Source organism: Vulpes vulpes, chromosome 10 (genome assembly GCF_048418805.1).
Source record: "Vulpes vulpes isolate BD-2025 chromosome 10, VulVul3, whole genome shotgun sequence".
Classification (NCBI taxonomy): Eukaryota; Metazoa; Chordata; class Mammalia; order Carnivora; family Canidae; genus Vulpes; species Vulpes vulpes.
This window is the reverse complement of record NC_132789.1, coordinates 14,232,712-14,250,020: the sequence shown is the minus strand read 5'-3', so window position 1 is coordinate 14,250,020 and position 17,309 is coordinate 14,232,712. Positions and strand designations below refer to the sequence as shown.

General features: G+C 49.0%; 1 protein-coding gene across 2 annotated transcripts in view; it reads left to right on the top strand.

The window, feature by feature from the left end:
• Nucleotides 1-17,309, top strand: part of KSR2 (kinase suppressor of ras 2) — a 408,105-nt gene that overhangs the window by 286,791 nt on the left and 104,005 nt on the right. For both annotated transcript variants that reach the window (XM_072722940.1, XM_072722941.1), the window contains exon 6: nucleotides 14,525-14,594. In XM_072722940.1, coding sequence (XP_072579041.1) covers nucleotides 14,525-14,594 — 70 coding nt within the window. The remainder of the gene's footprint in view (nucleotides 1-14,524; nucleotides 14,595-17,309) is intronic.

Here is a 17,309-nt window from a genome sequence, read left to right as displayed (position 1 = left end):
AGTCTGCCCTTCCTGGATGCCAGATTTTCTTCAGCAGGTTTCCTGGTGAATGTGGAATAGGGAGAAGGGAAGTTTGTTGCAGGGAATATTTGAAGGCCTCAGGCTGGGGCAGCCTGCTGTCTCTGAGTAGGGTTAACTGAGAGTTCAGGCGAATGGCCCAGGTTTAGATCCGGGCTCCACCACTTGTTAGCTGTGTGACCTAAATCGAGTTGTTCAACCTCTCTGAACTACTTCCCTCTTTGAGATAATAATAATGAGGATGTCATAGGATTATTGTGCAGAATAAATGAGATAATACCCATAAAGTGTTTGGTACTCGTGCCTAGTACCTGGCCTGTAAATGGTGTGCTGCACCACCTCTGTGGCAATTAGCCATCTTGTGGTTGGGGTGGGGCTGCCCTAGGGACTGTAGCTGTCAGAAATCTGCTAGTCCCATCTGTCTCCATGACCTTGCATCAGGTCGGCTTTCTTCTGCTTATAAGTGAAACAACTCAAACTACGTTAAATGTTCAAAAATGAGGACTTGACAGTAACTGGAGAAGATCCAGGGGCACCAGTAACAGACATACGAGCCCTTGGGTTGTCTCCATCTTTCTGCTCTGCTTTTGAAGTGTGATGGCTTCCTTCTCAGGTGGGCCCTTCCAGCAGGTAAGGCCTGTGCCTCAGGTGTGCAGACCCACCTGCTTAATTAAACTACTCCAAGGGCTAGAGGACCTCTGAACCAAAAAAGGCGGGGGGGGGGGGGTGGTCCCAGGGCATTTCATGGACTCTTATTGGCCCATCTTGGGTCACATGCCTACCCTTGGACCAATCACCTCTGTCCCCCCAGGTGGGCTGGGAGGGTCAAGCCAACACCCATCCCTGCAGCTCCCTGCAGCTCTCTTTGCTCATCCTTTCATAGTTGGCTGAGCCCCTCTTCCAGTCTGTATATTTAATCCAGTTGTATCAGGCTCTGGGCCTAGATCCCTTCGACTCTTTGGGCAGGGATTCTCAACTGCAAAACAATTGCCATTTGGAGCTGGATAGTTCTTGTGCTGGGGGCCATCTTGCATACTGCAGGATGTTTTATAGCATCTCTGGCATCCACCCATTAGATGCCAGTAGCATCATCCCTTCTGAGCACTTACCCCCTAAAATGTCTCCAGATATTGCCAAATGTCCCCGGGGGGAGGGGCAACAACACCCACTGCTGAGAACCACGGTTAATGTTTCTCTGTCCAATGATCCATTAGGAGTTGGGCTAGTTTCACTCTTGAAGGGTCAGCTTCTTTGCTTATCTTCAAGGTTTTGGGGAGTGAAGTTTCTCTGTACCTCCCCAGGTCCCCCTTCCAAACTGACAACACTTCTCACTGAGAAACCGTGGCCCCATGGCAGCTGAGGTCCCCTCTCTCAGTGGCCTTCCTTCCACAGCTGCCACATCAGGGCCAGGGCCCATCACATCTCCAGCACTTCAGTCCCATTTTGGGATGCTTTGGGGCATGGACACCCTGCCCTGCCCCTGGAATGTGATCCATTACAAGGCCGTCTCCACCACAGTCTGCAGGCCACAGACAGTGTGACCTGTCTCTGGTTGGTGCTTTGAGAGTCAGGGAGCTGAAAGAGGGAGAGGATCTATTATGTGAAGTTCAGACCGAGGATGTCTTGGGTTTCTTGAAGCTAGACCAGGGTCTCTCACAGCAAGCTCTCCTGGTCCATCCTTGCTGAGCCCAGTCAGGCAGTAAATCCCAAGGAACGACTCTGTGTGGGGAACTTCTCAGCAGCCCTTTGTTCTACGGACAATTAAGTTCCACTGAACATTAGCTACCGGGCGGCTGCATAATTAAAAAGCATCACATTTCCACTGGGGGAGAATTTCAGCTCAAGCGACTCAGAATGGCTCTGATTTAAGATCCATAAACTCAGTTCAAGGCAATAAATATGTAAGTAATTGATGATGTAGTGTGCAAGGAACGTAAGACCCATCCATCACACATCCATCCATAGGGAGGGCTATGGACACGCTCTGAGAACAGGACAAGAAGAGGGGAATAAATGGCCAGAGGGACCTAGACAGTTCCACCCTCCCCATAACTCACTGCTGTTCTCTGCTGAGTTGTGGCCTCGTTCCCTACAAAGCCTCGTCCCCAGGTTTTGTCTTCTCAGGCCAGAGAGGAGGGCCACTGGGCAAAGCTGCCAACAAACCGCCACCTTTTAATGCCTACCTACTATGTGCCCAGCACTTGCTTCATCCATATCCATGGATGGTCCTTAGGGAAACTGCAAGATGGGTGTTATCACTCCTGTTTTACAGAGGAGGAGGTCCAGAGGGGGGAAGACGAGACAAAGCAACACAAGGGATACAGATGCAGTGAAATGCCGGAACACCTGCACCCCAACGTTTATAGCAGAATCTGGATTTCAATTCAGGTCTGCCCCTGTGAATTAATTCCATTTTGTCCCTCTGCTTCTTGGGCAAAAGAGGGGGCTTGGGCGCCTGGGTTGCCTGCCTTCATTGCGATCCACAAACGAGTCCTGTCACCCGTTTCTGGGTCCAGATGTCAAGCCCAACTTGTAGATTCCAGCCTATGGTCTGCGTGTCCCCCACCGCTCCCCGCCCATGCCTGTCACTGATACTGCTGTTTCTGTTGGTTTGTTTCAACGTGAGACCATTTACAATTGAAATTGATGGAGCACAGGGCTGGCTGTTTTTCTCCCTTCACAGGGACATTGTGGTGATGGCAGCATGGGGCCTCTGTCTGTCAACTCTTGTTTTGTCCTCATGTAAGCCTGAGCCTGGCACAGTAAGCCAGCCTCTTCCAATTAGCATTTTCCTTCAGGTCAAGGAGACAGATCCTTTATCTGTGTGGTCTGAGATGGCTCTGCAGTGCTCCCTGGGTCTCCGGCTGCCTCTCCTCAGGGCTTCTCTCCCAGGAGGAGTGCACAAGAAGACTCCCTTACTGACTCTGCTAATGGGCTCTCTTCCTCATTAGCTGGAGAGACAGTGATGCTCATAAGTGTTAGGACTCCCCAGTGAAGGACAGCTAGGTTCCAGTCCCAGGAGAACATTTTTCCTTAGCTGACTCCCAGACTCAGTTTCCCCATTTGCAAAATGAGATCATTGGTACTTATGGGGCAGGTCATTCATTCATGATCTATGGAAGTGCCACTCTGTGCCCATCACTGTGCTTGCTGTGGAGGATGCAGGAGGGAACGAGGGACACATGATTATTACAGCCAGTGAGCAAACACGTGCCAAACACTTAGGCCAGGGGGCCCCCAAACGTGACTGCACATTAGTATCACCTGGAGATCTTTTAAAATTTTCAAAGCCAGGCCAGAGCTCACACTGTTAAATCAAGGGTCAGCCAATGTGACGGTAGAGCCAGATACAGGCTCTATATCTCTGTCCTGGCTCCTCAGTTCTGCCGTTCCAGTGCAAAGGCAGCCGTAGACACTGGGCGTGGCTGTGTGCCAAGAAAACTTTACTTATAAAACAGGCCATGGGCTGGATGCATGGCCCAGGGGTCAGCAAACCCTGGGGTCAGGGGTCAGCGGTCAGGGTTTGCCAACCCCTACATTAAACCACAGTATGAGGCAGGAGTGCAGGCAGGCATCAGATGATTCCAGTATGCTGACAGTTTTGGGAAATGACCTGGGCAATGCCTGGTCTGCATTAGCCCTTATTCGTTATACTAATGTGGCTCAGAGAAGCAGTTAGGGGCAAAAAGAGGACAATAACCCTGACTCCAAATCCCATTCTTTTGATCACTCTGCTTCTCTGTTTGATAGCTCTCAGAGCCTCGGTTTCTCCATCTGTAAAATGGGATCAATGTGCAAATTGACTTAAATGCTAGGTCTGCCCTCTGGAGGGGCTCTGTCAGTGGTACCCATTATAGGCAGGAGTCAAGAGGAGCTGAAAATGGTCCAGGGGTCCCGACCCTGAGGGAGCTGAGGAAACTCTGGAGCCCTGGACAGACAGGCAAGTGGGGAAAGGTTTGGGAGAGGAAGTGCTTGGGCTCCATTTTGGGGCAGATGGGCTAAAGTTTGGTCTGCTGCCCCAGTTGTGGTCCCAGCCCTGGTCAGAGCTTGAGGGCTGGGGCTGGAGGTGTAGATGGGTGGTCAGGGCAGAGTGGGGCCCCTTGCTTCCCAGGACCCCTGAATGGCCCAGGCCCGTGTGAAGAAGTAAAGCCTCATTCAGAGGGTTGGGCTGCTGGCTTATTTTTGCTGGAGTTAACAAGGAGAACGTTCACCTCTCAGCTCTAAGCCAAACTCTACAGGAGACACTGGACACATAAGGATGAATCATTAACTGCTCCTACTCTGTAGGAACTCATGGTCAGGGGTGGTGGGGAGAACAGATTCCTAAGCAGAGGCTGTCCATGTAGGGAGGCAACTGGCCTGGAGGGGTAAGCACGGGATGCTACATGAGGGGCATGGCAGAGGTGCATTCAGGGAGGGCTTCCTGGAAGAGCCACACCTGGGCTGGATCTTGGAAGAGGCGTTGGATGGGTCAGGCTAAGAGAATTGGGGAAGGGGGTACAGAAGCATGTTCTAGAAAGGAGAACAGCATCTTTGAAGGTAAGAGGTGCAAAATAGCAGATCCATGGTGTGAATGTGACTGGAGGAGGGCTGGGCGGGGGCTGGAGACAGCTGTGGGGCCATGAGCACCATGACTGGCCCTTTCCTCTGTACTGCTGCCTTCCAGATGCATGGAGCATTTTTGTCCTTTTTGGCCAGCTTCAGCCTATTCTTTCTCCCTCTCTGACCTTTCCCTGTCACTTGAGTGGTAGATATGACCTATAACAAAGGTCCTTGAGACAACAATTGTGGATACACCAAGCCCACTCAAAGGATCAGATTTAAGGAACCCACATGCCCCCCATACACACACACCAAACTCCAACAGCACGTATTTCCTTATTGATAATTTATTTCCCAAATAAACCAAGGTGGGTCCATTATCCTCATGAGATTCTTCTGGATTTTGAGATACCATTTTTTTCCCTTTTTTGTATTTTAATTTTATAATCTAATTACATAAGCCTCTTTTGACATTTCAGGATGATCCCCCTCCTCCTCTTTCCACACCACAGCAGAAAAATTATACCAAGAGGACATTTGTGGGGAGGGTTTGGGGTAAGAATACAAGAAGAAAAGAGAGGTTTCCCCGATACATCTTTTTTTTTTTTTTTTCCCAATACATCTTATTTTTAGGATTGAGGGAAGCTTGATCATTAATGCCACTCCCCACTCCAATCTGTGGGGTGGTGGCTTATGGACTTAGAGGCCCATTGCCTCACTTTCCCTGTTATGCTCCCCATGAGCCCCCTCATCTCCCAACCCCCCTCCCCTCCCTGCATGCACCCCTCCTCCCTGCCTCTCAATGTTAACATCTTGGATTCTCCATCCATCATCCCCACAAGGAAGATAATTACTCATATGGCACCCAGGTCTCCCATTGTTTGGTTACGAGGTTAAAAATCCCTGATACACTTTAATAAATTCAGCAGTGAGCACATTATAAAATGTAATTAAATCCCTCAGCCATCCTCTCTTTCTTTACCGGCCGTGAAATTTAATTGAGGCCACCTGAGGGGGCTGAGATAAATCACAGGTGATGACTCTGGGATTCACATCCCTCATCGGGAGAGGGAGTGATGGCCTCACCGTCCCCACGCTGATTAGTGGGCAACGCAGGGCATCCCAGTTCTGCCGGGACCTGCCAAGACTCAGACACAGGTGGCAATGGGCTTCTTAAAGGGGGACAATGATGTTAGTTTGTCCCCTAATCTCGAAGGTGCTTCCAGTTTGTCTTCAATATTTAAAAAAAAAAAAAAATGTGACCTGGGGCCAGAAAGAATGGGTGTGGAGAACTTTGTGATTCCCTGTCATGTCTTCCCTTCCCACCCTGTGTCCGCACCTTCCTGCCTATTGCCCCCATCAGCGCTTTGTCTGCTGCGCTACCATTTATTTGCTCAGTGCCCTGACTGCTCATCTGTCCTTCCGAGGTAGGCTTCTGCCTTGAGACACTCTCAAGAAGGCACTTTCTCCGTCTCTCCCCGTTGGCCATGACCAGCACCACCACCCCTCCAACTGTAACTTATACGTCCTCAAGGTCTTCTCTCTGCCTGATAAAGTGACAACTGGATAATCATATTAATTAGCCCAGTCAGAAGTGGCAAGAAGAGAGAGTTAATTTGCCTTCCCTTCTGCTTTCACAAGCTGACATGGATTTCAGCAGTGGCAGGTAATCAGAGACATTGCCTCCTCTTGGATTATTCTATCAGGAGTGAGGGAGGGCTAGGAAGTCAGGCTCGGGGCGAGACTGGTATGGGTCAGAATCTTAGCTGGAGGGGCACCTGGGGGGCTCAGTGGTTGAGCATCTGCCTTCCGCTCAGGTCGTAGATCCCGGGATCCTGGGATCGAGTCCCACATCAGGTTCCCCACAGGGAGCCTGCTTCTCCCTCTGCCTATGTCTCTGCCTTTCTCTCTGTGTCTCTCATGAATAAATAAAATCTTAAAAAAAAAAAAAAAAGGATCATCGCTGGACTGCTTACTGGTGCTACCGTGCCTCACTCCTCTCTTCTGTAATATAGGCGTTAACATGACACAGCCCATAGGCTGCTAGGATGAGGTGAGTGGAAGGATTCACACTTTTGTCCAAGGATTGTCACACCATGTAAGTGGAGGAAGTGGATCTACAATCCAGGTCTTCTGGCTTCAGAGAAAAGAATCCTTTACAATGGATACGTACATTGAATAGTCACATTGTAGACTTTAAATATCTTATAATTTTATTATTTGTCAGGTGTACTTCAATAAAACTGGAGGGGAAAAAAAGGTAGGGAGGGAGTGTCTCCCCTCCCCAAGGAAATGAGTTACACAGCCTTAAACCAGGGGTTGACACATTTTTCCTATAAAGGGCCGGGTAATAATCATTTTTGGCTTTGTGGGCCATACCGTGTCTGTCACAGTCATTTAACTCTGCTGTCCTGGTGCAGAAGTAGTCACAGACGATGAGCAAATGAATGGGTGTGATGGTGTGCCAATTGAGCTTTACCTACAAAAGCAGGTGAAGGGCTGGATTTGGCCTGCAGGTAGTAGTTGGCCCGGCCAGCCAGTCAGCCATAGTCTTTGGAGAACTTTGTCCTGTTCTAACTGGTGTGTTAATCCTCAAAGCAATAATAACAGTAATGTAGTTGGCACTCAGCTGAGCCCCTTGCTGACTACATGACCCCTCCTCGTCCCCCTAAGATCTTATGACTCCCTTTTCCCAGGAGGCAAAACAGAGGTCAAAGTGCCTCAAGCCTCCTCTCTAGTAAATGGCAGAGTTGACACAGGATCTGCTTACGGCCAAGTCCCACACTCTCTCCCACACTCCACTGGGCAAGTTGATGACCTGGAAGCCCTTCTTGTAAATAGGCTCCCCTGTCTCTAAAGGAGGCCCACATTCAGGGCCTTGTCACTAGTTTAAACGCCCTACACAGGTGGATTGGTGTGGTCCTGATGCCTCCATTCCTGCAGTTTTCATATTTCTAGACAGATTACTTCCCCATGCTCTTTGCTTTGACTCAATACCATGGGAATCCCTGACTCTCCTCCCAATGGTCTCTTCCATCAGGAGCAAGCAGCACTGTCCTTGCTCACTCCTCACATATCTTACCCAAGTCAGCCCCCTCTGCCCGAGTCTTCCCCCGTGACGTGGCCCTCAGGCAGTCTTATGGATGTATGCATTGACCAGCACCAGGTGGCTCCGTGGGTGCCTCCGTAGCCACTGACAGCCCTAGATAATGAAATCTGGATCTTGGGAAGGGGGTTTAGATGTCTCAGGGAGGGAATGATGTCCAAGGACACAAAGAAAAACCCATTTTGGCTTCGAAGAACCGTGGAACCGTAACCTTTAGAGACAGTACATAATTAAAAAACTTTGAGATCTGACATATTTGAATTGGATATTAAAGCAAATAGAGTTATTCCCTGCTATGTGAATCATATCATGAGCAGCTTTAGCTGAGGATTGGTTGGCCCATTGGATAAATCAGGGGGGATTTTAGCTGGCGACTGGCCTATGACCCCAAAAGACAAGTTCCATGGTCTAAGTTTTATTAGTTTCTGGTATCTCCTATCATGTCCCTGGGTTGGAAGCTTATGGGCAGCTGGAAAAACTTCCATTTTATTTGTGGTGTTTCTGAGGATGAGCTCTCCGGGTTTGACTGCCCTGGCTCAAGCCCCAGCTCTCTCAGTGAAGATGGAGTTATGGAGATTAAATGAAATAAATACATCTAAAGCACTTAATCTGAGTCCTGCCATGCAGTAGGTGCTCAATTAATGTTAGCTGTGATTATTAATAGTTTTCTGTGCTCAGAGGTCTTTATCTCCATGGAAACATGTAAGGCTAGCATAGCTTCTATCCGAGAGGGTTGAGAGGCTCAGAGGCTGCAGCAGAGAGCTTCTTTCGGTCTCTTCTAGCTCCAGGACTACATCATTTAAACAATAATTCTCACGCTTGCCTCAGAAAAAGACATGCTATGGGAAGATAGTGTGGTGTAGGGATGCAAGGAAACTGAGTTCAGTCCCCAAAGTGTGCCAATACCCGCTGTGGAACTCTGAATAATTCACATTTTCATTTTCCTTACGTTTAAACTAGGAATACAACCTCATAGGATTGTTTGGATTAAGTGAAGAAATGGCTTCCAGAGGCATATCCCCGCTTGGGAGTCATACCGATAAATAAAACCGAGCTCATTGCTCCCCTGCTTGCCAGGCAGCAGACTGATGACTCTGGGGTGTGGATTTTTTATTGGGGCCTGCAGCTAGCATCATGACAGCTCAAGTGGGAAAGCCCTGGGCTGGGAAGAGAATGGCCTTGTAAGGGTCAGGGCTGATGCTTTGGACCACTGTGGATGGGGAGTTGGAGGATGGGGAGGAGGGTTTGGTGGGGGGAATGGGGGTGCTCAACCACAGCTTGACGGGCTATTCTCCCCTTGGCCACCAGAGGGAGCTCTTCAATGAGTGAGACCACCCCCACCCCCCAAACACACACCTCTACCCCCAGCATCAGGCCTCTGATTTGTTTTGTTTTGTTTAAGATTTTGTTTATTTATTTGAGAGCCAGCGAGAGAGCACAAGCAGGGGAAGTGACAGAAGGAGAAGAAGACGCAGGCTCCCCACTGAGCAGGGAGCCCAGTGTGGGGCTCCATTCCAGGACCCTGGGTTCATGACCTGAGCCTAAGGCAGATGCTTAACTGACTGAGCCACCCAGACCTACTTCGGGGTTCCCATCACCCTAAAACAAATGCCAAAGTCCGTACTGTTTTATTTCCCTTATGAAATGTATCACTGTTTGAAATTACCTTGGGCTTTTGTTTACTCACTATCTGACTCCCTCACTAGGCTCTAGGCTCAGAAAATTTAATTATCCTGTTCACCATACACCTACCTCCTAAAACTGTCAGCCGCACAACAAAGGTGCTGTATTGGTTTCCTATGGCTGCCATAACAAATGACCACAAACCTGATGGCTTGGAACAACACCAATTTATTACCTTAGTTTTGCAGATTAGACATCCAAAATTCGTCTCACGGGGCTGAAGTCAAGGTGTGTCGGCAGGACTGCTTCCTTCTGGAAGCTCCAGGGGAAAATCATTCTCTTGCCTTTTTCTAGCTCCCTTGGTTCTTAGCTCTCTCCATCCTCACAGCCAGCAACTGTCATGTTGCCTTCCTGAACACAGACCCTCCTGCCACTCCCCCTTTCATACATGAGGACTCATGCTTACTTTGGGCCCATCTGGATAATCCTTAATTTAATCACACCTGCAAAATCTCTTCTGACTGTTAGGTGACTTACCTAGAGGTTCCAGGGATTAGGACATCCTGGGGAGGGGTGTGGGCATTATTCTACTCATCAAAATATTGTTGGCTAACTGCAGGGGTGAAATGAACAGCATCCTACTACACCACCTGCCAGGCCTCTGCAGCCCTTCCCTGAGCTTAAAAGGGTCAATGTTCAGCATTTCCTTTGTTCCTCCGAGACAGAGGTAGGAGGCGTGGACACACTAGGATGGGTTGAGCTCTATGTATCTGGAAAGCAGTCTCGACTAGAAGCATCCAGTTCGTTCTTCCTTTCTGTGGTTCCAGTCCCAACTCCATCACTAGCTATGGATGATTGAGTATTGCTTCTAAGCCTCAGTGTTCCCATCTGTGAAATGGGGAAAAAAGTAGCCGTCACTTATCAAACCTAAATTCCGTGACCTGAATTAAAAACCCCACTGCTGGCCTTTATTTGCTGTGTAACTTTGGGCAAATGGTGTAACTTCCTGATTTATTTGTTGGGGTGATGGGGTAATAATCATAGCAGCTGCTATGTTCCATGCATCACATGCAGTGGATGGATTACATGAGGTAATGTACGTAAAGGGTTTATTTGGCAATAGTCCTTGGCACACCATAGTGCTCAACAAAAAGCATATCTATTTTTTTTTCCTTATTTCTCCTCTTCTTCTTTGTCTTCAGCATTTTTTCCTCTCTTACTTTTGCCCCTCCTCTTCCTTGGCTTTATCATCCCGTTTTTACCTGGTGTCTCTGTGTTAAATGTTTCTAGATATTTTTCGCACATCTGGCTCTTCTGTTAGCCTGAGCTTCTTCCCACCAGGTCAGAGCCCAAGCTTCTCATTTCAAAGCTCTATGTAATGCACATGCTTTATTAATGTTGGTTCCTTGTGTCAAGGCGTCTGTCTATCCGTCTGGCTTCTTGAGGGGGTTTCGAAGACTGAGGCCCCTTTCTGTATGAGAGAGAGCTGCTGAGAAGGCATAGACAGGGAACTGCAGAAGGAGAAAAGAACCCTCCCTCCCTCCAGCACTCCCTCTCTGTGGAGCACTGGAAATGAAAACATCTGAGAACAGATTTCTATTATTCTACCCCTGGGACTGAAGGCACCAGGGACGCACACAATTCTGCCTCCGTGTCTGCATGACTTGTTATCAGAAAATTAGAGTAGAAAAGAAGCTTTTGTTCAGCTATGGAGACATCTTAATAGGCGCTTTGATTGTTAAACAGAAGTTTCTGTATCAGTTTAATTGCTGTAAATGCTGTTTGCCTTCTCTGTTATGATAAGGCCTGGATTTTCATAGATCTCCCCCCCACCATTCCCTTTAAACAGTTTTCCTTTGCTTTAAGGCTTGAGTTGGCAAGTTTAATGACATCCACACGAAGGAAGTGAAGAGAGGATCTCTAAGTTCAGATCTGCACACCCACGTCCGAAGCCGTGTGCTGGTTATTATTGCTTGAGACTAATGATGCTGTAGCTGTGCTGTGTAATTGACGGAATTCACCCCTCCAACCAGATACCGGGAAATGACACCAAACGACTCAACTTAATTACTTCTACTTCTCGAGAAGGGGCTGTAATTGAGAATAACAGCATAACCGGGATATGAATCTAAAAGTGAGATGTGCTTATAATAAAAGAGGATTTGTTCTTTGTGGACTTGAGCCTCAGAAATACCGTCTTGGCTTCTTGGGGTGGGGGGTAGGGAGGAGGGAGGCGAGTGGCTAGGGAAGCGGAAAATATTTCGGTGGGGGATTCTCAACCTTGGCACTTTTGACATTTGGGGCTGGTTAACTCTTTGATGTAGGGGCCAGCCTGCGCATAGTAGGATGTTGAGCTGCATCCCTGGCCTCTGCCTGCTGGGTGCCAGCAGCACTTCCCCACTCCACTGTGACAACCAGAATTATCTCCAGATATTGCCCAATGTCTCCTGGGGGCCAAAAGTCACCTTGGTTGAAAACACTGGACTTAGGAGCAATTGAAGAATTACCCCTCGAGGTTCTGTGGCTGCCTAACTGTGTGACCCGTAGCGTGTCACTGCATTTCTCTGAGTGCCCATGTCTTCCTGTGTAGGGAATAATGAGAACACTGCGAGAGGCATAGTTTCCAGCTCTAAACTGTGCAGCATGATGCCTAACACATATTGAACGATCAATTAACTCAGTGCTTCTATCATAATACGCTTGGGCTCAGCAAACATATAGGAAGTACTTTGCTTCTGGTGATGCAAAGATGAGGATGAGGTCCCAGTCCTTGCAGAAGGGGCCCATTTATGCACACTTGTTGGTACCGCTTTATTCTTCACCCGTGGCAGACATTGCTAATCAATCTTGGTGTTCTTTTCTATTGGGTCTCAGAATCATTGTCAACACACTTTTCTAGACAGCTACTACGAATGTCCCATGAGATGAAGCCCATTCGGCACTCCTAGTTTTGTAGATTCCCCGTGACGAGGCTGTGTATCTGAGCTAACTAACACTTTCTCTTCAGCCCAGCTGTCCCATCTGCACCTGCCCCAGCGCTGGAGAAAGCATTTTAAGGAATTAGCAAGTAGCATCCGTCTTCCCAAATCAGACTTAAGTCCCCAAATGAGATAGGAATGGAAAGAAGACTCTTTTTTTGAAATTGGTTTTTTTTTTTTTCTTTCTTTCTTGTTTCCCTCAGAAACTGGAAAAAGTGGCAAAATGGCTTGGACTTCCTTTTAGTTATACTAAAGGAAATTCCACTGGCTATGATGCTGATTGATATATCACGCTGTCTCTCTCGTGGCTTTACTCTGCCCTTTGGGCTTGGAAAATCACTAGCTCTCCCAGAAAGGGTCCCAGCTTTACAAGGGCAGAATTGGAGTTTCTGGAAACAGCTCTCAGGTGGCTGTCGACAGCGTCATTAGACAGAAGAGAGGAGTGAATGGGTTGGGGGTCAAATGTTCCCTGACATCCCCAGCTCCCGGTGAACACACCACTCCATAACAATGGCTGTGAAAAATGATGTAGGTATTTGTAGCCCCAAAAACAGGGAGCTGGCTCCATCTACCTGGCCTAAGAAAGGAGAGCTGGTGTGTGGATCAGCCACTCGCTTCCTCTCTCCCTCGCTGGTGGAGATTTCACACACAGCACAGCTTCATTTCTGCTGTTGTTTCACACCTCCCCAGGGCCTTTGAGGTCTGAGAGGAGGGATGTGAGGGCGGCCGGCTGGTGGAATGAAGGTGGGGGCTAGTGCTCAGCATCTGCGGAAGAAGTCCCAGAACTCAGTCAGAGGTGGAGTGATAGCAGAAGTCTCTGGGATTTAGCCTCAGGCATGAAAGGAAAGACCAGACGGAGCCAGGCATCCAGTCTGAATGAAATCTGTGTGATTTTTTTGTTTCTTCCTCATTCCCATTCATCCATCAGCCTATCTATCTATCTATCTATCTATCTATAGATACATACATCTACCCACCCACCAATTCACCCATCCATCCATCCATCCTTCCACCCACCTACCTTTCCATCCAACCACCTACACACCCATCCATCTACCTATTCATCTGTCTTTCCACCTACCTATCCAATCACTTGTCCACCCAATTATCGAAATATTCATCCATCCATCCACCTACCAATCCATGTATCCATTCATCCACCCATCCATCCATTCATTCATCCAACCACCCACCTACCCATCTGTCCATCTACCCACTCATCTGACCATCCACCCACCTATCTAAACATTCATCCACCCATCCCTCTATCCACTCACTTACCAATCCATCTACTCATCCATCTATCCACCCACCCTTCCTTTCACTCCTCAATCCATCCACTTCTTTATTTTTTTTTTTTAGAGAGAAGTGGGGGAGGAGCAGAAGAAGAGGGGAGAGAGAAACTTATGCAGGCTCCACATCTGGCATGGAGCCCGACTCAGGGCTCGATCTCACAACTCTGAGATCATGACCTAAGCCAAAATCAAGAATTGGACAAATCAAGAATCTTGACCAACTGAGCCACCCACCCCTCCATCCACTTATTTTAATGAGTTTAGATGGTACATAGTTGGACATAGTTACTGACAATATACAGAGAGTGATATCAGATTTCTATATAGAGTGTGCTTTTAAAATAAATGTATTTAAACAAAGTTAACTAAAAATAGGAAGTAAATAATTTTATGGACTGTACGGGACACGACAAAACTGGGAAAGTGGTCCGTGCATGATTGGTGTTTGGAGTCTACCTCGTTAGAACTTTGCACACAAGGGCATATGCTCAAGGGGCTCTCAAATCTAGATTCACAGCTGCTCGGCAGCCTCCAAAGTGTATGACCTTGCAGCAATGACTTCCTCTCTCCAAGCCTCAGTTTCATTGTCTGGAGGGTGGGGATGCTAACAAACCCTTTCTTTGGGGTTGTTTGGAGGATGTAATGAGCTAAAGCATGTGAGTCACTTACCACATGCCAGGCACACATTAAGCACTCCGTAAATGGAAACAATGCTCATTTTTATGCCTTCCACAGCTGGCTTCTTTCAAGGCACTCCCTGGCTGCCCTGCCCAGGGGAACTTGCTTGAGTCCAAGGAACACATGTTAAACCAATGTTCCATTTAGCTTTGGTTTAGCAAGTGATGGTAGTGGTCACTGACGCTGGTGAGCCTCCCTCTTCCTTCCAGGGGGCTTGGCTGGAGCCTGCCCCATCCTCTGACCCTCTGTGTAATCGACTCTTCTCCTCTCTTCTGTCCCTGCAGACACACTGTCCGTGCCGCGCTGGTCCCCGCAGATCCCTCGCAGAGACCTCGGCAACTCCATCAAGCACAGGTAGGCTGGGTGCCTGCGGGCGCTGGTGCCCACCTCCAGCACAGTGAAGGCTGGCATCTCTGGCTGCCAGAGTGGGCAAAGGCTGGGCAGATATTTTGCTCTAGCTCCTGTGTCACCATGCCCCTCTCTACTCTGCCAACTGAAACCTCATCAAGGCATCTTATTAACCTGGCCTTTATAAAATCAGCACATAATGGTTAAAAACCAGGGCTTTGGAGTCTGTCTTGTCTTCCAGTCCCAGCTAGCAAAGTGTTGCAACCTTGAGGAAGTTACTTAACCTCTCTGAGGTTCAGTATTCTCATCAGATAATTCTGCCTACATATGGGGTGTCATGAGGATCAAATGCGATAATATACATAATGTGCTAAGCAATGGGCACAAAATAATCATTCAGTAAATGGTATCATTGTCAAGACAAACGCTTTACATCCTAATTTTGGGCCTCCCTACTTAGAAGGCAAGATTGCATACTGAACTCAGAGACGCTCGCTCTCTGCTGAACGTAGGTCAGCCCAGAGCTCCAGCCCTGATGGGTCTGTGGAAATAATCTCACCTGGGGTACACCTGTCCTTTCTGGAAGAAGACTTGTATCTACTAGACATCCCTTATAAGAAGTTCTTTAACTTTCCAGATTTAACTTTCTACATTTTATGTCATTATCTTCACAGTCTCCTCACAAACTTAGTGGGGTAAGTAGCACAGGTGTGGTCATGTCCAGGTGATAGGGAAACTGAGGCCCTGCATGATTTAAGTGACAGGCCTACAGTCTAACTGACCTCAGTCCTCTGTGTTCTTTGGACACTGCTGCTCAGAGTTTTCTTTGTACTGAGGCCTCTGGGAACTAGTGGACGGGGCTGTTTACTCATTCATGGATTCTTTGTGCTAGTATTCGCGGAGAATTTCTGTGCCTGGGCAGCAGCATGGCACAAGACGTAGGGCCTGCGCCCTTGGGGAGCTTGCGGTCCGGTGGAGGGTTAGGCGGCTAACAGCCCATGACAGTCCGTGGGATCGGGGCTGCAAGGCCGGGGACAGTATCAGGGGCAGACACATCGCCACAGGGTGGGGGGCTGGGGGGCGAGGCCCGAATGAGCCACACTCTCCCGGAATTGCACCTCGTCAACAGTGTTTGGAAGAAACATGTTGACAGGATAGTTGTTAGGACTCAAATGAAGAACCAGTGGAGGAAGCAGTGAGAAACATGTGATAGACGCCTCGATGGTCAGCAGGGAGATGCAGGGAGATGCAGGCAGATGCAGGCAGATGCAGGGAGAAAGGCATCACAAAGAAGGGCCTTTTCTGTCGGCTTCCCCACTGCCCTCCCTCAGTTCCCTACTTGAATCCATCCCACCTTGGGTTTGGCTACACCCCTGGCTCAGCTCCTCCCCCGGGTTGGCCACACCCCTAACTCGGCTCCACCCTTAGATTGGCCTCAACCCTGATCTGCTCCGCCTCCGGGTTGGCCACACCCCTGGCTCGGCTCCATCAATGGATTGAAACTGCCGCCAACCCCCCCCACCCCCCCCACCCCCCCCCACCCCCCCCACCCCCCCCCCCCCCCCCCCCCGCCTTGCAGCCTTGCCTTCTGGCTCAGCCTCATCCCCCAGCTCTAGCAACCTACTGTTAGATCTGGTGTCACCTCAGATTCAAACACTGATTCCCAGGGGAAGGATGATGATCTTGGGCATCAGGAATGTCTCCTTAGAGGAGCCGGGACTTGGAATGTCCTGTTACTCTTTAGTCTCACCCTGTTTCTTCCCGGGGCTCCATGCCAGGAGGGGGAAACCTAGACTCACCCAGTCTTGGTAAAGAAATTAAAATCCCATTCCATCCGTTGTCCTCAGAGTCCCCCTCAGCCAGAGCTCAGAAGGAGAGAGCGCTGATCCCAGAGATAGGAGAGGACTGGAAAGGAAAGAGAACGCTGCACTACGAGGCTCACGCTGCCTGCCCTCCATCCCCACGCTGCTGGCTGGGGGGTGAACACAAGTCTATTCTGTTCATTCCTAAGGGCTGCCAAATCCCACAAGGTAGACCCTGCCAAACTCGCTGGTCCCGTGGAAGGGGCAGAAAAAGGCTGGACCACCCCCCTGTCCAGGACTGGAGGGGGTTTCCTTAGCCACAAGAGTCTCTGTTCTGAATATTGCTATTTGGCTTCGGTATGCAGGTTTGGCTGCAGCTCATTCCACTTGGAGGGTGACTGACCCAAATCAAGCAAGTTGAGCACAGGGATGCAAACTTGCCCTCGAAATTCTCAAGCACCAACTTACATAATCACTTCTGATTTTCATTTTGACACTCGGAGGCAGTCGAGATTAGATACAACTCCAGCTGAAGGTGGCAAAAATTGAAAATGAAAATTAACTCTGACCCGGCAACCTTCAATACTTTTCTGTGGCCTGGCTCTGCTGCCGCCTGGTATCTCTTGGGGGAAGAAAGCACCCCAGCAGCTGCAGGATCCCCAGGAAGTTAATCTAAGGCACCTCTGTTCCTGTGGGTGCCTGGTTCCTAGCTGTGTATCGGAGGCCTCCGAACTGCCTTATGTTTGCAGCAAGTGGTGCTGGTGGCAGAGGAGGATGAGCTCACCATCAGCAAGGGCTTTCACTTTCGGGACTCTGCTTCTCAGGTTTGCAGCCTGAGATCTTCTGGGGGAGGCCCTTGTCAAAGCTCCCCAGGTGATGTGCTGGGCAGTGAGGGGCAATGGGTCTCCCGGACTCTTGA